The sequence below is a fragment of the Hylaeus volcanicus genome, chromosome 5, assembly GCF_026283585.1.
Source record: "Hylaeus volcanicus isolate JK05 chromosome 5, UHH_iyHylVolc1.0_haploid, whole genome shotgun sequence".
Taxonomy (NCBI): Eukaryota; Metazoa; Arthropoda; class Insecta; order Hymenoptera; family Colletidae; genus Hylaeus; species Hylaeus volcanicus.
Window position 1 is genome coordinate 28,936,116 of NC_071980.1, and position 18,201 is coordinate 28,954,316.

The 18,201-nt window shown below is 46.1% G+C and overlaps 1 protein-coding gene and 1 non-coding gene across 2 annotated transcripts in view; one reads left to right on the top strand and one right to left on the bottom strand.

Moving 5' to 3' along the window:
• Positions 1-18,201, top strand: part of LOC128877551 (zinc finger SWIM domain-containing protein 8 homolog) — a 77,351-nt gene that overhangs the window by 1,592 nt on the left and 57,558 nt on the right. The window contains exon 3 of the mRNA XM_054124939.1: positions 2,140-2,536. Within this exon, the coding sequence (XP_053980914.1) occupies positions 2,140-2,536 (397 nt within the window). The remainder of the gene's footprint in view (positions 1-2,139; positions 2,537-18,201) is intronic.
• Trnag-gcc (transfer RNA glycine (anticodon GCC)) lies at positions 16,839-16,909 on the bottom strand. Its single transcript has one exon. It is a non-coding gene; the product is annotated as a tRNA-Gly (tRNA).

Genomic DNA, 18,201 nt, shown 5'->3' on the forward strand with positions numbered 1-18,201 from the left:
TCGATAGTGTAACGATTATCCAAGTTCGATCGTCGACGTTACGTTTCCTCACATTTTTCCGATCTTCGCTTTTCGTCTATTTATTTATTGCGAGGAAATAATTCACCTATCTTTCTCTCTTTCTTGACAAAAGTTTGAGTAAGCGAGACGGTAGAACGATTCGAAGGAAAGGGATTTCACTCTGACAGAAGAGGGATATACATTCACAATTGCGGTTTAGGGTGTTATAGTAATATTGCGTGTTCCGATTCGAGGAGCAATTAAAAGTGGCGGGTGACATAGCTGTCTCTGGTGGCAGCGATATAATAGAGGGGAAATATCGGGCGCCGTGTCGGCGGCGGTAAAACGGTGGTTGGAGGCGTACACTCGGATTTACCAATTACCCTACCCCGTGGACTCAAATCAGAGTCCTATCGAGAAATTTCATATCCATTAAAAGCGTCCCAAATATAACCGGATAGCTCTCGAGAATTCTCAAATAATCGGTCCTTTTTCCACCGATTCAATTTTCGTCTTTCCTTTCGAGGTTGTTGTTCTTCCTGCGTAGGAGGGGTGGTCTTACTGTTCACCAAACTAGATTAGATTAGATTAATTACTTGTCGCGTGCATCGATTGTTTGCTCACACTGCTCAAAATACAGGGTCTCTGTTACTTGGTAAAGCGTAAATGAAATATTCGTTAAATATCTGTACAGGGTTTCCCTTTGCTTTTGATACTTCTTTTATGGGTTTAGTAAATGATGATCCTAGTAATTGAGCAGTGCACGTGCTCTGGGCCCTTTTTTTTTTACCAGGTTTACGTTTTCTATCTTTCAAATGCGATGTTGAGAGGGTAGGGATAGAAATTTTGGAAATTTTGTTAAGGAATGTAGCGGGGGTGTGTCTACTCGGTGACCTTCGGCGATCACTATTCTTTGCTCTAAGCGTGGCGTTCGCGTAAAGCAGTAATGAAGGCAAAAAGGGGGGCGACTGTCTCTACAGGAACGATTCAGAATACTCGATCTAACCACGACCACTTGACCTACACGCCAAGTTGTATCGCTTGATCCTTTCACCCGTTATTTTTTCGAGAAAAATCTAATTCGTTATATTTGTTATGGATGAAAGCGTAAAGAATCTGTATCAGGAAGGTTGAGAAGGGTTCAGAGCAGATTCCTAAGTAGTTCTGGGACTGAAACTATTCGAATAATTTGATGTTCAAGTGTTCTATACGTATTGGAGTAAAATTTGAGTATATTTCGCACTGTAATGCCATGATGGTATCGGAGCAGTAACATCCATAAGGTGACACTCCGATAATAATATTCGAATACTAGTGCTTGAATAGCAATAGTCAATTGGTATCATCCAGATGACGATACTCCAATAGCGACGCTTAAATACCGGTATCGAGATAGTAATTTTCGGATACCGAATCCAATTGGTACCATCCCAAAGACGATACTCCAATACTAATACCGAAATAGCAATACACGAATACCAATATTCGATTGCTATCATCGAAAGGGTACCACTCCGAGTACTACTAGAAGCTAGGCCTGCAGAAAACTCGGATGTTTCGAGTTGCTCGCGAGCCGAGCCGAGCCGAGACCCAGTTCTCGATCCGAGTCGAGTACTCGGAAGAAACGAGCAGCTCGGACAGAAGCGAGTTGCTCGAAAGAACCGAGTAAAGGTCGATTCAGACTATACGACACGGACCGTCACGTTTCGGCAACGTGAATCCGTCTTCTCCGAGGCGCTCGCTTCGGTCCGAAAGGTTACTCGGTTCTTTCTGAGCTGCTCGTTTCTTCCGAGTACTCGACTCGGACCGGTCATTCGAGCCGAGTAAAACTTTCGAGTACTCGAACAGCTCTACTGGAAGCGTGCTCCTGTGTTTTGGTACTTGCACGTCGAGTAGCCCGATAGCAACAAAGTATTCGAGTGGCGGCAGTCCCCGGGCGAAGCGTGCGAGTCCCCAGAATAATCTGCAGAATCTTGTCCAACAGACGGCGAACAGTTTGGTCGGGAAGAGGGTGACGGATACCCACGTCGAACGCAGGCTCGACCCGTAGGAGACGGCGGCGGGTGTCGTCGCTTTGCGATCGCGGTGAGGCCGTCGACGGAGCACGACGGTGGTCGTCGGGGGCGCAGTGGCCCTTAGTGTCGCGCGTGCCGATTCGTACGACAATTAAAACTGGCGGGCAACCTGGCTCGGTCTCCTGTGGCGGTGGGTGGTAGCGGCGGTGGCAGGCGCGGTGGCATTTGCGGCAACGATGGTGGCAGCGGTGGTGGTGGTGGTGGTTCCGGTGGCGGGACTAGAGGAACAGGGTCGGCTGCTGCGTCCTCCGGACCCGGGGCCGCCTTGGACACCAACGGTCAACCTAGTGCACAGATAGTGGAGTGGGAGGAGGCGGATCGTTACTCCTTCGACGACTCGGATCGCTTCGAGGAGGATTCTTTGTGCAGCTGGAGTAGCGAGCCGGAGTCCTTGTGCAACAACTGGAGGGGATGGCGACGACCCCCGGCCGGTTTCAACACCGGAAAGAAGACCTCCGAAGGTGAGTTACACTCACCGGTTGCTTGACTCCCCGTAATTTAGTCCTTCGTTGCGTCTGTATGAAGCGCGACCTAGTTTCATCCGTGGACGAATATATGTCCTCGAAAGCACAGTTTGTGCGTATCGATCAGCGCCGGGCTGAAAGGCAAAATGGGAAGTTAGGTGGCCTTGAACCGTCCTTGGCGTCTAGGACGACTCTTGCGAAGCCCGAAGGGTATCTCGACTGTTTGGACCGAATTTGTAGGTCGTGCCGGGGTAAAATCGGTTACCTCGCGATCGGTACACCAAAGGAAAACGTGTCTTCTCTTGTAGGAGATCTCGAATGGCGTAGCAAAAGGTAGAAAACATTCCAATCTTTCCTCTTTCGGAGGGAACCACGTCTCGATTCGAAACCACTCCCAATTGGAGCCTCGATTGTTTACCCGATTTGTTTACTCGATTGCTATCCCGAGGCTTGTTAAGGCGTCCGACATTAAATACACGTAGCGTAATAATAAGCAGCTTCGAGGTGTTCTTGGAGTAATCGAAGACCATTGGAACGAGTGGTCGGTAACTGGTATTTATTGCGAAGGGAAATGGTAGCGAAATTGGTTCCACGAGCGGCGAACGCTCTCGCTTTGCATAAATCCATTCCGTGCGTTCAATTTCCATTAACCGCTTTGATATGCCAGCTTAATCGTCGTCTCGGCGTCGTGTTGACTGATCTGACGCAGGAGGGTCCATTATCTTCGGCAGCTAAGAGGTATGCATTGTTGCTGGGCCCGCGTGATAGGCGTGTAGCAATGCGTTGTAATTCGCTGTGTCTCTTTAAGCGTTCGCTTTGGGTACCGCGAAGCGTATGACGCATATAAATTCCATGGCCCATTGGCACGAACGGGCAAGGTTAACGATTTCCCATCTTCGCGATGCATCGCCACGTTCTTGCTCGGTCTTAGACCGTGCTTGCTCTTAGAACCACTCTTCGTTGTTCATTGATATTTTCTTGGAAATGTTTTCCCAACGTTGTTGGAAGCGTCTTCGTTAGATGATCGTGTCTTTATTGCACAAGGCAGATATCACCATCAGGCTGATACCCTAAGTTCTTCTTTCATTTCTCCCATCAACCACAGACGGAAATTTAACTAAAACGACCGCGTTCCCATTTGAATTTTGCGATTCGACCACGTTTGGTATCGATATTGCCAAGGGTACGATACACCTTCGAGGACGCATGCGCTCACGGAATCGGTACCTGAAAAACACCGGAGTTTCACCTCTGTAAGAGTACTCCGTGGCGCAGAGCCGTCCCGAGTCATTCTCTGCTTACGGATACACGAGCACACCTAACTTACGGATGCACATGCACACCTAACTTACGGATGCACGTGCACACCTAACTTACGGATACATGCTCGTGCCACCGGTATCTCTGTGTATCTCTGCCGCGAACAGGGGACGTAGGAGAGATTTCACTCCATCCTTGCTTCTTCTCCCGCGTGTGTACTCCTTTCCTTTTTCACCACGGTCCTTGCTCCACGGCGGAGCGATCAAGGCCGAGAAAAAGACTAAATGGAGAACGGACAGCAGGAAGAAAACAAATCGCGTGGGCTCGCTCTCGTTCGCCGCGCGTAAACACTCGCTCCGTTTCGAGATTTCGTGCACCTCCGTCGCTGGAGGATTTCATCGCGCGAAACGGTTTATCGCAGAGATCCAACTACGTACTCGAATCGGCAGGTATTCGATAATCTTCTGTGGAAGCTCGTGATAAGTATACAAAGGCGTATAAGCTCGTGATAAGTATACCCTGACTTACATAGACTTTTTAAAATAGGAAGCGCTGAAAGATAATAGAAAATAATAACAACAATAATATTATACATGTTACACCATTTAGAAGACAAGACGTTCGCTTAAATCTCGAGTCTGTATTCGATTCCGTAAAAGCAAGTATTTGGATAAGCATCCGCGGTCCAACTAACGATACTTGATATTGTTGATAACCAAAAGGGAAGGTATCGAATCTTGACATCGGAACGGTTCGAGTCGATGCGTATTAAAATTTTCTTTCGCTCTTTTCCTAGTGATTCGCAGTGGCCGGTTCGATGACGATATCTTTCGGTTTCACGGAGCAAGAATGCAGTTGCACCGATCCTTAAAGTGTTGATACACTCGGATATTTCGGGACGATGGCGGTTGTAACGGCCGCGCCATAAAACCACGCGGTTATTTTTAGAACCGGTCCATTTATGATGCTGGAGAAATACTTGGTGCGCGTCGCACTTTAATTTCCCGTTAATACAGCGATTCTTAACCACTGTACCGTGGAGACGGCTGTACGGGTCTGTGAACGTTCGACAACGGGTACAGAGAATTTTTGTCGAATGGAAACTCGTCTTTCCACAAATGCCACGAGAAAAGAAATTATTTCACTACGGTAGGACTTTTTATGGTACAGCGAAAGATTATTATTCGCAATACGGTACGTAACATTTCTAATCTTCGCTCTCGGGTACTGTAGCTACGTTTGATCGTAGCTACGGTACGAGTTTAGCGATCCCGAGGTACCAGAGCTATAGGGGGGGCCAGTTTATAATTTTCAAAGTCGCCTAACATGCTCGCAACTGAGCAAAGTAAAAATGATTAATTTCACTAGTCGTAGATAGCCTAGGAATGGTCGGTTTGGTGCTCCGTGGGGGTTCCCGTAAGGATCAGAGCCACGCAGAGAAAGTATATATACGTGCGTACGTCATTTTACTTTCCCGGCGCATGCGCGCACAGGGCACGCATTTAGAAAGTACGTTTGTCCATTGGAGACGAGAGTCTCGCGTTTAGCGATCAAGCTTCGGCGGTTTTGCTCGCGGCGACGATTAATTCTGTCTACGATTTCAAGTTTATCGTTCGTCTGCAATCGTGCCCGTCACGCGACGATTATTTCCCACTTTTTGTCATCTAGAGACGTCTTTTTTTTTTCGCGAGCATGCTTGGCGACGTGCGATTACTTTCGCGAACGCGCGCTGGTCATGTTGGAGGAATGCTCGATACGGAATTAACCTTTTTCTGAATTTTTGTGCGAGCGATGTTTCGAGCTAGTTAGAAGAATAAACACATTTTCACAAGAATAAACATATTTTCCGAAATAGTATTTACGTAAAAATAATCTCGAAGTCTACGTACATACATTGCAATGCATACCTAAAGAGATTTAACACGCGTGACTTAGGGTCGTATACATGACGCCGCTGTTTTAGCATAAACACTCAAGTCACCCAGAGAACACATTCGTATTAATTAAAGTTTCGTTAGTTTTCTGCTGTCGCTGCATATAATGTCAGTCCAACTCGAGTGCAACAAGCTATTGTTCACCACCACCGCGAAAGAGAATGGTAACGGTACCGGCTCTAACCTTGCTAGACATTCTTCCACGAGTTTATAGTATTTCCAATTCGATACAGAAACATTCGTTCTCGTGTCATCTTGTCGTTTCTGTTTTTTATTCACAAGGTGAGTGGAATAAAGTCTCGAAATTCAGGAAGTTTCCTCGACACCCGGTACATTAAACGACCCCCTCTGTTCTTAGATGACTAAGACTTCCCATGAATTTAAACGTTGAAATAGAATGCGATGAGTAACACGTTTAAATGATTCGCTGATTCATGGTTAGTCGGGACACGAGACGCTTCTTTCATCGATTCTGCAAAGTACCTTTGGACTCTGGAGAAGTTTCACGGATTTTTAGTTAAATGAAATCTCATCCACAAGCTTCCCGCTGTTCCAAATTCTTATTCATGGCAAATACTGGCAATATACTGGCAAATAATTGATTATTACCAGATCGACTATTGCCACTCCTTTTGGAAAACCCTCTATAATTCTAATTGAAATACGAGATGGAAGGTAGCTAGTCCTTTCACGGTTATTCGAGACTGTTCTCCGTGGAAGAAGTTTGCCCATCTCCGGCCGCGAGAAGACGCCGCTCGAATTTCATTAACATCGTCGTGACGAGTGATGCAACGACGTCGGTCGCGTCGCCCGGTGCGATCCAAGCGAGCAACCCTTGGTGCACGTCTATGGCACGCCTATACCTATTTGGAAGCGTGACAGCACGGGATAGCGTACGGTCACGCGCGCCACGCCATCCGGATTTCAATTAGACTAATGCACCAGCGCCGTTGCGAAAGGAATATTCGCTCTCGCCTCTGTTGCGCAGCTCGCAGAACGCGTAAAGCATGAGATCTCGGGCCAAACACGTGCTAAGGAGCACGAGCCGCTTTTTACTCGCAATGGCGCCGCCGCCACTGCGACCAGACGCGACAGCAGCGGCGGTGCCGTCGCACCTACCAGAAGGGAACTTCTGTTGGATCCCGAGTCGGGAGTTTACGAACAACGCATTTGTTTTACTATTTGGAAGAATTTATTAACAACAGCGACACGTTCCGCACGTAAGTATAAGCTACAGAGGTCTGAGCTGCAGGTCAAAAATACAGTGGGTCTATATAGGCGAGGGTGAGATTTCGGTTGCTGTGGTCAGCGGACGGACGAACTTGTAAGATAAAGAATAAGTAAGCGCTAAAAAGTCGAGAATTCGGAAGCTACGACTAAGATGTTTGTGCGATGATTCTACTACGGTATCTATTAGCTATGAGTTGGTTGTGAATATCCATGTATCTATATGTATAGTTGATCATGCAACGCTTCAATTTTTAGCTGATTTTTATTCCCCTTCGAATTTCAATACATTTCTTTTTCACCCGATGATTTTATCGAATTTTTATTCCATCGAATATCAGACCCCTTTCCTTGGTTATTACAGCACCAGGAGATTATTCCTACCGAAGCAATTATCGGTGGCACACGTGTGCGGTATGATCACCAAGTCGGTACACTCGTCGCGAGTGCGCGGAGTCGGATTTCATCCCGAAACTCGATACGAATTCGCGAAGCGCGCGATACGAAATGTCTCTTTGTAGTTTTCAGCGGTGTCGGGTTGAAAACGAGTTCGCATCGTTGCGAAACCCGACAATCGTCGACGCAATTTCACGCGAGAAAATGAGAGAAAATCTTTCACTTAACCGATTGGATGTTTAGCTTCTGTTCTTCTCCGCTTACCCTGTATCCGATCTGAACGCAGGAGATTATCGGGAAGATTAAAAACAAGTCCCACCCCCGAAACGTCGGGAAGAAGGGAAACAATGGCGAGTGTTGCAGGATGTATCGCTGGGAGTAGAAAAAGAAACAACAGGGGGTTAGGTTGGAGGCTGGAGCGAGGACTAGGACCGAGGAAAGAGGAATTGCACGAAGAGGGATGGTAGGCGAGCGAAACTGACGGGGAGGGTGAAATGGGCCGTTGCTCGAGGGTGACAAAGGGTGGTCGCGAGAGATGAGGAGCGGGGTTCGACGGGAAGGCAGGTTTTGCGGGTCGATGTTGCTGGTGTTGTACCTCCCGTTTACGAACATCCCTCGTGCGTGTGCGTGGGGAGGGGTGTATTTCGAATGAAAAGTGGTGGTCGTGTACAGTTGGAACGGTTCTTTTTGCCTCCCCCTCTAATGAATCGCTCGCTGGCGTAAAATGATTAGAAAATGGAAAATCGAGAAGAGACCAGTGTGTACACACACCGCGATCGCTGTTGGATTAAGAATTTAATAAGTAATCCGCGTTTCTGCCCCCGTTTTCTAGACCCTCTTCGGATCTTACGAGAATAAATTTATTATTACCAGAAATTACGGGAAAGGATATCGGGGTAAAAAGGGGAACTCACGGAATTGGAGAAGAGGGAAGAAACAAAGAAACTGGAGGAAATGATCGAGAGTGAAAGGAAGAACTAATCAAGAATTTTAGTTATTTTTTCTTCCACTTCTAATATTTGTATTCTCCTCTTCTTTTATCGTACCCCTTTTCTTTTCTGTTTCTGACACAGCCGGAACAAAATTAATCGCGTAGGCGATGGGAACCGTTATCGTTCGAATTTAATCGGAAATTTATATTTCGTATCTTCGCGGGCGCGCAGAAATCGCGTCGAACGTCGCAAGCGAGAAAATACACGATCGAGGCGCAGCTTACAAGCTGATACAAGCTTTTGCAATTTTACGGGGGAACGGCGTCCACGAATCTCGTCAGCACGGTTCATGCACCGTGGTTTATGCGAAATATTCTCGCACACTTGGGAAGGAGGAGAGCGTCGCGTGCACGCACCAGTACGTCTCTCTGCATGCAAATACACGGCTTGCCGTGTATGACACTTCCGCGTACGAGAGGAACGCGCGCGTAACGCGGGGAAAATATAAATTCTGACGACGATACGATCGTATCGACGCGAATTTTCCAGAGGGCTGATAAAACCTTCACGTGATCTACAGCCGGCTCGTATTTTATCGCGGTTAATTACCTCGAATAATTTCTTCCTGAGAAAACTCGTCTCTGGTCGACAAATTTCCGTTCGAATGGAACGCGAAATTAACTCGCTATTCCTTTTGACCAAAAAACAAAAAAACATCCGTGTGTTTCAAATCGTAGCGGGGATCTATAAATGCTGTTGGGGTTAAGAATTGTAATTATTCGAGCGGTGTTTTCTATCTCATTGTTGGCTTGAAATTCAATTCGGAGAGATCGTGGTTTAAATAATTGCTTAAAATTAAAATTAATATACCAAAATGTTATTTATATACCTCAGGCTCCAAAATCGTGTCTACACAGAGGGTAGCCTTTAGAAAGGTATGAAAATGAGAATGGCGCGCCGAAAACCCCTCGTTTCGCCGTGAAAATCGGTTTTCTCTCTTTCGGGAGTTCTCCTGCAGGGTTGCAGCGGGCATTAGCATCGGTGCATATAAATCACGCGTGGACGTGGAACGTTTGAAGTCGCTGGCTCGACAGTGATTGATGCCGATTCGTGGGAACGTGTGTGTAAGGCATTAACGTGCGTCGAGTCATCGAGCAACCCGGTTAATGAGATTCCTCGGAGAAACGAGTCCACACCGGTGCATCTCGGCGTGTTGCACGCATTAACGATCCTTCTGTCTTAAGAGGCTCATTTGTTCCTGGGGGAGGCCGTTAGTTTAATTTCGTGCTGCCTCGCGTCGCTTCGAGTTCTCTATTCAAAATGTAGACACGCCATCTTCCTGTCTTTGGTCTTGCCCGGTCGCTTCTTTGTTATTACAAAAGCGTATTAAAAAATATTTCGAGTCGTCTTCGTACTTTTGGGTCGTCTATACTCGACCGTTCAATACTTCGGAGTCCATGAGTGAATCGGACGTTTTCGATTCGTTGCCCAAACTATTTCAATCATACGAACAATTTCGAATAGAGTTTATGACGCGACGGTGGCTCGACCAAGTTCTGGGTCGAATGCGAGCCTCCGACCCCCCGCCTGGAAATTCTAAGGCTAAAGATCGGGCCTCAGTCAGCATCGTTCGCTGTGTTGTATCTGGAATTCAGCTTGGATTACCGTCAGAAATTCCGTGCCGCTTTCAATGCGATCCTTGTTAGCTCGCGCGAAGAAAACTCTGTCGGTTCGGAGTCACGACCAATTTGTCCCAATTACATATGTTCCCTTCCTTTCGGTTCGGATTTTTGTAGACCGTTTATAAAGCACAGACGTTGACTCGTGATATATTTTCAGTGGTGCTTTAAGAAAAATAGATTCTTGAAAGATCCATACTTGAATGCTCCCTTAATGAACATATTAATGATAACAAATCGAAGATATCGGACTTGGTCCGTCAATTTTGTCCACTTCTGTGTGCGTTTCGTTCACAATTATCGATCTCCTTGTGCACCGCTCTTCTGCATCCTCGACGACCCTCCTCCAAGATAGTTCTTGATGACCCCCGGGTTCGTGGTGCCCGCGCGTCGAATTTGGAGAATCGAAAAACCGGATCACCGATCACGTTGCATTGTTCGACCCCTGTTCGTTCGTTAACGAGGATCCTCCGCGGGAGATTCGCGCCGAGGTTTATCGTCGATCGTAATCGCTCATGCTCGAAATATCGGGCCATAAATTCAATTAACCTGACGAGCATCACGGTCGAACAGTGCTCTTGTGCACACCTATGCGAGCAACTGAACTTCGTTATGGTGCATCGGTGCATGCGTGTCCTTGGGCAACGACCTTTGAACCATGGCTCAACCATGCTCGAAACCCGTATCGGGTTGCGGGAGAATCTACCGCCTCGCCCAATCCTCGTCAAATCGTTTCCGCGGGTTTGGTTGGCGACTCGACGCTTTTTTTTTATTTTTACTTTTTCTTTTTATCGGGAATAGATTTTTCGCGACGAGTCACCAAGAGGGCCAAGCTTTTCGCGAACGCACGCAAAGGTCGCAAAGGACCAGGGGATGCTTGGCTGACTGCCCAAAGAGTAACTTATGATACGAGGCGTAATAAAATTATCTCTACACACGCTCCGACCATATTCGAGATTTATGCCCTTTTTACGGACTGGAAAATATTCTCTATCGAGTACGATTCCGTTTGAGATTTACGCGATCGCTGTTCTGATAGCTTATATCTGGTTGGATGGGTTGGATTGCGTTTTTCTTTGGCATTAAAAACATTCCATTCGAGTAATAAACGAAGCGAACGAAGGAAAGTGGCGCAATAAACCCTTAATTTTAAACAAACGTATTGTACGTTTAAAAGGAGTCTCGTAGGGTGATCGAAACTTGGGAATATCTATGATTGTAGTGTCTCTTTAACTCTTACCTTTTTTGTTCAATGTAAATAGTGTATTATCCATACCGTAATCGCCACGCTTTAAACAAGCCAAGAGTTTATCAGACAACACCTGTGCCACGCACCCTACGCACCCTACGCACCACAAAGCTCTAATCTAGCGTCGTAACAGAGGGATACTCCTCGAATAATAAGAAACGCGCACTCTAGAAATACTTCGGCTCCCAATAACCAGAGCAGAAAAGCCTCTCGCACTCATCGTTTCGATGAAAGGAGCGAGCTCATATAAAATTCCATTGTGCGCTCGAAAAGAATCTTATTACACCACAATCACCTTTACATTTCGAAACACCCGTTCGTTATACTTTTCCATCCCCCAGCCGTACTCGACGTTCTCACCGGGAGTCGTTCGTTTCGACGTGTCGCCCCGTTTATCTCCTTTATCTTTCCATTGGAACGTCGATGTTAACCAGCTGTCCTTTTTCCGCGGATCCGCGGGACACCTTCGCGGCAGCCATGAAAATCCCTTCCACCCTCGCAGCCACCGGACACGTACGTGCCTATTACCTGGGACAAAACTAGCATAGAACAATCGAGGCGTCTCCCCTACACGTAATTACCGTGCAGCTTGGCTGTTCGAGAAAGGGCGAGGGCCCTCTTCTCTCGCTCGTTCCGTTCACCTAGTCCTCTGCGATTATCGCGTGCGTGTGCGCGTCGCACGCACGCGCGCTAGCTGTTGTACCGGTTTCGTGTACACTTGGTCGGGCACGTGTGCGTCGTCGCCTACCTATCTGGCCCTCTGCTGCAATTACCGTCAGGCAACAGATGCGTGCACTCTTCGTTCCTGTTGCACGTTTCTAACTCGCCAAAGCGCCTCCCTCCCTCTCTAACACCCCCTACTCGGAACGTTCACGCACGTGACACAGCACACGGCCGCCCCTCCGCGTTCGCCTGTCGTCGTTCTTTCTCTTCCTCCTCGCTCTCGGCTCGCGATTCTTTTGGCTTCGGCGAGAGCTTGTTTTTGGAAGCCGCCATCGAGACTCGAGGGGGATTCGAGACTCGAGGAAACGAGGCGTGGAGATGGAATTTTGGTTTGGGGAAGGAGGCTCGGTAGGAAATCGAGCAATTTAGTCTTGGATTCAAAGTAGAGGGTTTCGGGTGTTCTTTCACTTTTGGGTGTTCGGGTAGCAGATTGTTTGTTTGTTAATGTTACGTCCCGTTCGAGTGGTACAAACACTTTTTGAATTAAAAAACAAAGACGATGTAGACCTGGAAGACCGGACGAGGAGTTTCAAGTGATAACGGAGAACTGTTTCGCGTAAAATATTATTATAAATGAATGCTTAGCCTGTAGAATTTAATTTGCCGCTATCAACGCCATCGGGCGATGTAATCTACCGAGTTGTTGGTAAAATAGCTTTAAAGGGAGGATAATAAACCGATGAATCGCGATTTAGGCACGCTTTAACGGTGAGTTTCCCAGAAAGCTATTACTCGCGAGCGAAACAACGGAGATGTACGGTTCCGAACGACGTAATTTTCCCTGGAGCCGCGGTGGCTGGCCTAACAATGGAGAACCCGTAAATTTATGACATAAAAACGATCATAAACCCCGCGAGCCCGTAACGAATTAATCAATCTTAACGGGCTTTACGGTTGTTTAAAGTTTAATTTCCTGTAAATTATGCTTTTGCTTTTACCGTAACTTCCTCGCCTGGTCGCGCATATCGATTATCCCGTATACCTAGGTCAGTAATTGTGCGCGTCAGGGGTTCTCAAACAGTTTTTACTGGCCCCAGCAAAATTTACTAGCAAAAGAATCGTGTTACTTTCACGAGGAGACTGTTACTCCCGAATCAGCTGTTTTCATAACTCGATTTTCAAAGACGACTACGGATGAGTTTGAAGTCCCTTCCTTCCGTAACCTTCTGCTCTATTTACTCAGCTAGAGCCACCCACGCGACGACAGAAATGAGGCAAAGTCGAAGGGACACGTGCAGGAAGCGCACCGTTGGAAACGGTGGAGAGAAATAAGTCGGATACAGTCGAGACGAAGAGACAAGAGTGATGATCGGAAGAGAAAGCGAAAGCGAGACTCTTCGAGCGACTCGTTCCATCGTACAATTTGAAAAACTTGCAGAGTTACGACCTCCGCCACGTTGGGTCAATAGTCGGAAAATGTTGGGAAACCCTGGCCTACAAGGGGCATAGACCAAACGAGAGGGAAGCAAGGATGGTAGATGTAAAATGGCAGACACACGCGAGCGAATGACAAATCGCATGACGGCAGAACTTTCCAGCTCTTTGTTCCCGACTGTCTGGAAGCTGGCGGAACGGTTGGAAACGTGACGGGGATGAAACGATAAAAAGCAGGAGGAAGAGGGCATCGCGGAATCGTGGCTTGAGATTCGGAATTGTATCCGGTTGGATCTGACGAGACGGCTGGATAACTCGAGACACGGAAAATATGGATAGGAAGACAGATTCCATTCGGAGCACCTAATCGCGGAACTGTTATTAAAATTTATCTACTTTCTTCGAATTCGCGAACGTTTATTGGCGGATTCCGCGCGTAAAGTTTTAATGAAGCAAAGAGGAGCCGGCGAGACGGCATTTTAATTAGACGTTCGATTTGGGAAGTTCGAAAGACACAAGGATGGAACGTCAAACAACCGCAAAGTGAATTCTGCGGTCGAAAGTGATTTATAGTTTGTATAACTAACATAATTATTTGAGCCACGCGGATAGTTCGGCAACTCTGAAATTGGATATAACGCATAGTTGGGACTTCCCTCGGTACGTAATTCCGCGATAGAAGGCGGATTATAATATCGATTGTTCGGGGACTTTGTCCAAAGCAAATTAAGCGAGTTCTAAGTCGAACGCAAGAAAAACAAAACCATAACAGCGACGAGAATTTTCGGAGGTGCTGTAGCATTTTTAACACGTTTAGGGTTTCTGCGCCATTTTTGTTAAACTAGATCTACATCAATTGCTGTAGTATTCTTAAAAAAGAATCTTTATGTTTGTTGCAGGCGAGTGATAATGTCGCTAACGAATTAGTCAGATGGGAGTGCGCAGACAGATAACGTAAACATAATAAATCCTCGCACTTCAGAGTCCGAGTCAGCGGGTCTTATAATCTCTACGTCGTACCCCGGAAGATTCTTTGTCCTTCGAATTTACATTCACAATTTTTTCATTTGAACTCACTTTGTTCGCATAAATAAGTATATTTCGTCGAAACCCTCGAAGTATAGCGACAATTGGACCTCGCCTAGACGACTTTTGTCTCGGAGTTGTTAAAGCCTGAATCTCGAAGGCTTGAGATCCTTCAGGGCGAGCAGGGTCGAGCGAAGGTTGGGGCTGGTAGCCTCGAAGCAAATTTCTTACTGCAAACAAACTACTTAATAGCTATTGTTACGGTCTTACCGTGAACTTTGTGGGGGGTGGGGGTGGGTGGCAATCTTAGTCATGCCGTGGAAGAAGTTCCATGGAAGGGTAGGGCTTCCTCGCGAAATTCACCTTACGGCATAATTCTGTTTTGCCGTCCGAAAGTCCTGGGAATGTTGGATAAGATGGTCGTCGGTGGGTTGGGGGGGCGAAAAAAGGCGAAGAAGATGGGAGTATCTCTGCAAGGGGAGACGGAGGCTTGCTTTAAAATGTATTCAAAGCTCGCAAGGCCGAGCTACGAAGGGGCTTGTTCAGAGCAATTCGAGGGACGTCGTTTCTGCAACCACTTTCCAGAATGCTGACAACCTGGTAATTGCAGCGCAGATTGCTTTACCGGTATCCGCTAGAGTCATGAGGAATTTCCTGCTGGCCGTGTTTATTTATTTATTCGAAGTTCCCTGATAGGTAGATACACTCTGGTAGAATAGAAGACAATCCCGTTGAAGTGCAACTAGTGTTTAGTTTTCCGAAGTGATAAATCGTTCTACGAATGATATTCGACTGAATTTCTTCGCTATCGATGTTATCGATCACTGATAGCTCTCAGGTAACGTCTTTGCCATCGAAATTGCTCGTCTTCGATTAGCATCAATTCGTACAATCGCAGGGACAAATTGGACCTGCGATTGGAACGGAGGTAATGTTTACTCTGGGGAAAGGAAAATGGGAGCGGATTGGTCGAACTCGATGAACTTCGCGGAGGTCGAGGGATCAATACAATCTCGTTGGTTCGATTTTCACTTTCGCGGGAAGTCTACCTTGACACGATGAAACGCGATGAAATGCCATGCAGCTGGCTATGGGAAAATTGTGATCATGAAAGGGAATGGCGGGCGGTGTCGTTCACATTTAATTAATAGGGGAGTCTCGAAGCATCTCTGGGAAGGAGAGAGCGTATGCTATTGTCGCGGCGGCGGCGCCACCATCCCTTCGGTTCTTCGTGACGCTCCAAAATTTCTGTCCTGTTATTCCAACTTGAATGCTTGGTTGTTCGTTCAATTTCCAAGCAACGAGGATGTTAAAATTATCGAGACAAAAAGCTGGATTCGGCTTTGCTATTTTTTTAAAAATATTACGCCACGTGAAACGTTTTCATCGAACGTTTTAGCTAGTTTCTCTTTTATCGAATCCTTCTGGAGGCATTATTCTATTCTTAGGCTAGCGTGGACATTAGGGTGTTTCAAGAGTGAAAACGATACGGCGCCAGGGAATAAAATCGTGATTCATCGTTGATTCGATTGCCTGGATCAGATTGGAGGGGGACAATCCCTGATCCGCGTGGCGTTTCATGGCACCGGAGATAATGATCGCTTTCCTGGGCGGTGTGTCGTAATTTAAGGCGACGTTATTTTGCGCGCGAGCTTCTCGCTGTCCTTACGTAGTCTCGTCTTGCCGGTTGCAACAATCGGATAATAACTCTCCTTCGAGATTCTGCTCCATCCCACGTCCTCCTTCTTCCCTTGTCCTTGTTCGCGGAGGGAGTTACATGACGTAAGTGCATCGAGTAGAGAGCCTATCTTAGCTTCGATCGCAATGGATCACGATTCTTTGTTCCCAGAAAACGCCGCGTCTCATTCGTCACCGCCTGCTCGAGGATGTTGCTAACAATTAGTTTATTTATTAACGGGACGGATTTTGCATACGACCTAATAAAGGGACATGAAAATTTCAATCAGGTATAATAGAAGAAGCATCTTGGAACAGGCAATTCGGATCAATTAGTGCAGTTCTGTATGTACGCGTATAAAATTACTACGTTTATCGTGATGTAGGAAAATCGTCTTTGTTGTCGGATTACGGTCCCAGCTGTACAGTATGCGGATCGGAGTACGATTAGGATGCCTAGCGGCTCACGGTGCCTTTTAAATGCGACCCTTTTTAAGTGGCCCAGGCCTAAGTGGCTCGGCGCTGTGCGCACTGCACACGTGTTGGGTTCACAGCTTTCGAGGTTGACCATTCTACGGTCAAAGTATTTTCTCCCATTACAATAGCAACAGGCCTGTAGTATTTTTGTCGTCGCGTCAAATGAAATCCGATATTTTATTTAAATATTTCTATGTCATTAGATACACTTCGTTCTCAATGATAAATCGACGATAATTTGTAATTGTTTTTTTTTTTTTTTTATTTGACGATATAATATTTTCGTCAGTTCGAGGATAAGTGTTATGTAATATTTTGTTGAAACAAATGCAAAAATATCGATGTTGCATCGGCCGGGAATCGAACCCGGGCCGCCCGCGTGGCAGGCGAGCATTCTACCACTGAACCACCGATGCTTGTGAACAGCATTCGCTCTGACCGGAATATGTTATCGGCGTACATAGCTCGAAAGTTTATTTTTGTATAACAAATATTCGTTGCAAATTTCATTCATAAAATAATATCTTCAAAATACTTTAACGAGTTAGAATACAATATAAGTTGGATCAATTGAAGCTTTAATCTCAGTTTTACTGCTCAGAAGAAACAGTGCGAACGTTAGAATATCATCATAAATATGAATACATAAAATTTAGGCTTAGGTTGACATAAATATTGCTTTTTTTTTTCTTTACTTTTGAGGATTTATAGATGTTTATTTTTGTTGGATGTGTACAATATTCCTTGTTCGATGCAACAGAAGTTATTTATGTCGATTCATTTTGCTAAAGTGAAGCTTAGAGCGAGACAATATCGAATCGCTCGTCGGTTTCGCCGATGACTTTGGTTCAGGGTCGGCCATTGCACTTTCGTGGTCCGAGCATAACAAAGAGAACGAGCCGGAGGGACGAGTACGCTCGACTCGTGCTTTAAAGTTAAATACTGGGCCCTTCGCGATGTTGCAATGACGCCTAGACAAGGAATCTTCTTAACAATAATACCAATCTTCTATTAAGATACTTTACTCGTGCATAGAAATTTTCAGTAACCTGTTACGGTTAAATTTAAGATCTAATTTAAAGTCAACCTAATAAACCTAATGATACATATTTTCTTAGTAATTTAAGTCTTGAAAAATTTAAATTCACAGAATTATGGTCAAATTCAAAAAATTAACAACATCGTAGGTCTTCGAACTACACTCTAGCATGCACGCTCGCACTGTACCTTAAACTGTAAACTTATTTTTGTCGAAATTTCGTTTCTCGACCTGTTTTCTGAATGTTTGAGGTGTCTTGGTTCTTCTCACAAATCAATTATTCATACTCCATAAAAGTCTAGTAGATCGTTAAACCACGAGTAACTATGCTTGCGTACCATTCGTTTTTCTCGTTTCTTTTCCAAGACAGAGTCGAATGTTTCTGTACCTAGGCGCTACGGTCAACAGAAGCCAAAGCTCGAGGAAAGCCCAGCGATAGGCCAGGTACTCGACTCCCATATCCGGTTTGTCGAGGATCGAAGTCAATGCACCTGGCCCGCCTCGACGAACCGATCCCTAAACCTCGTCTCACTCTTACGCAAGAGGGACGAGTCGACCATTTCACTCGCAGCTCTTCCTCTTTTTTTTTTTCTTCTCTCTACCTGATCTTACCCAGGACAAAAAGAATTCCTTTTCGTTGGAACGTTAACGTAGTCCGCCCATAACGGT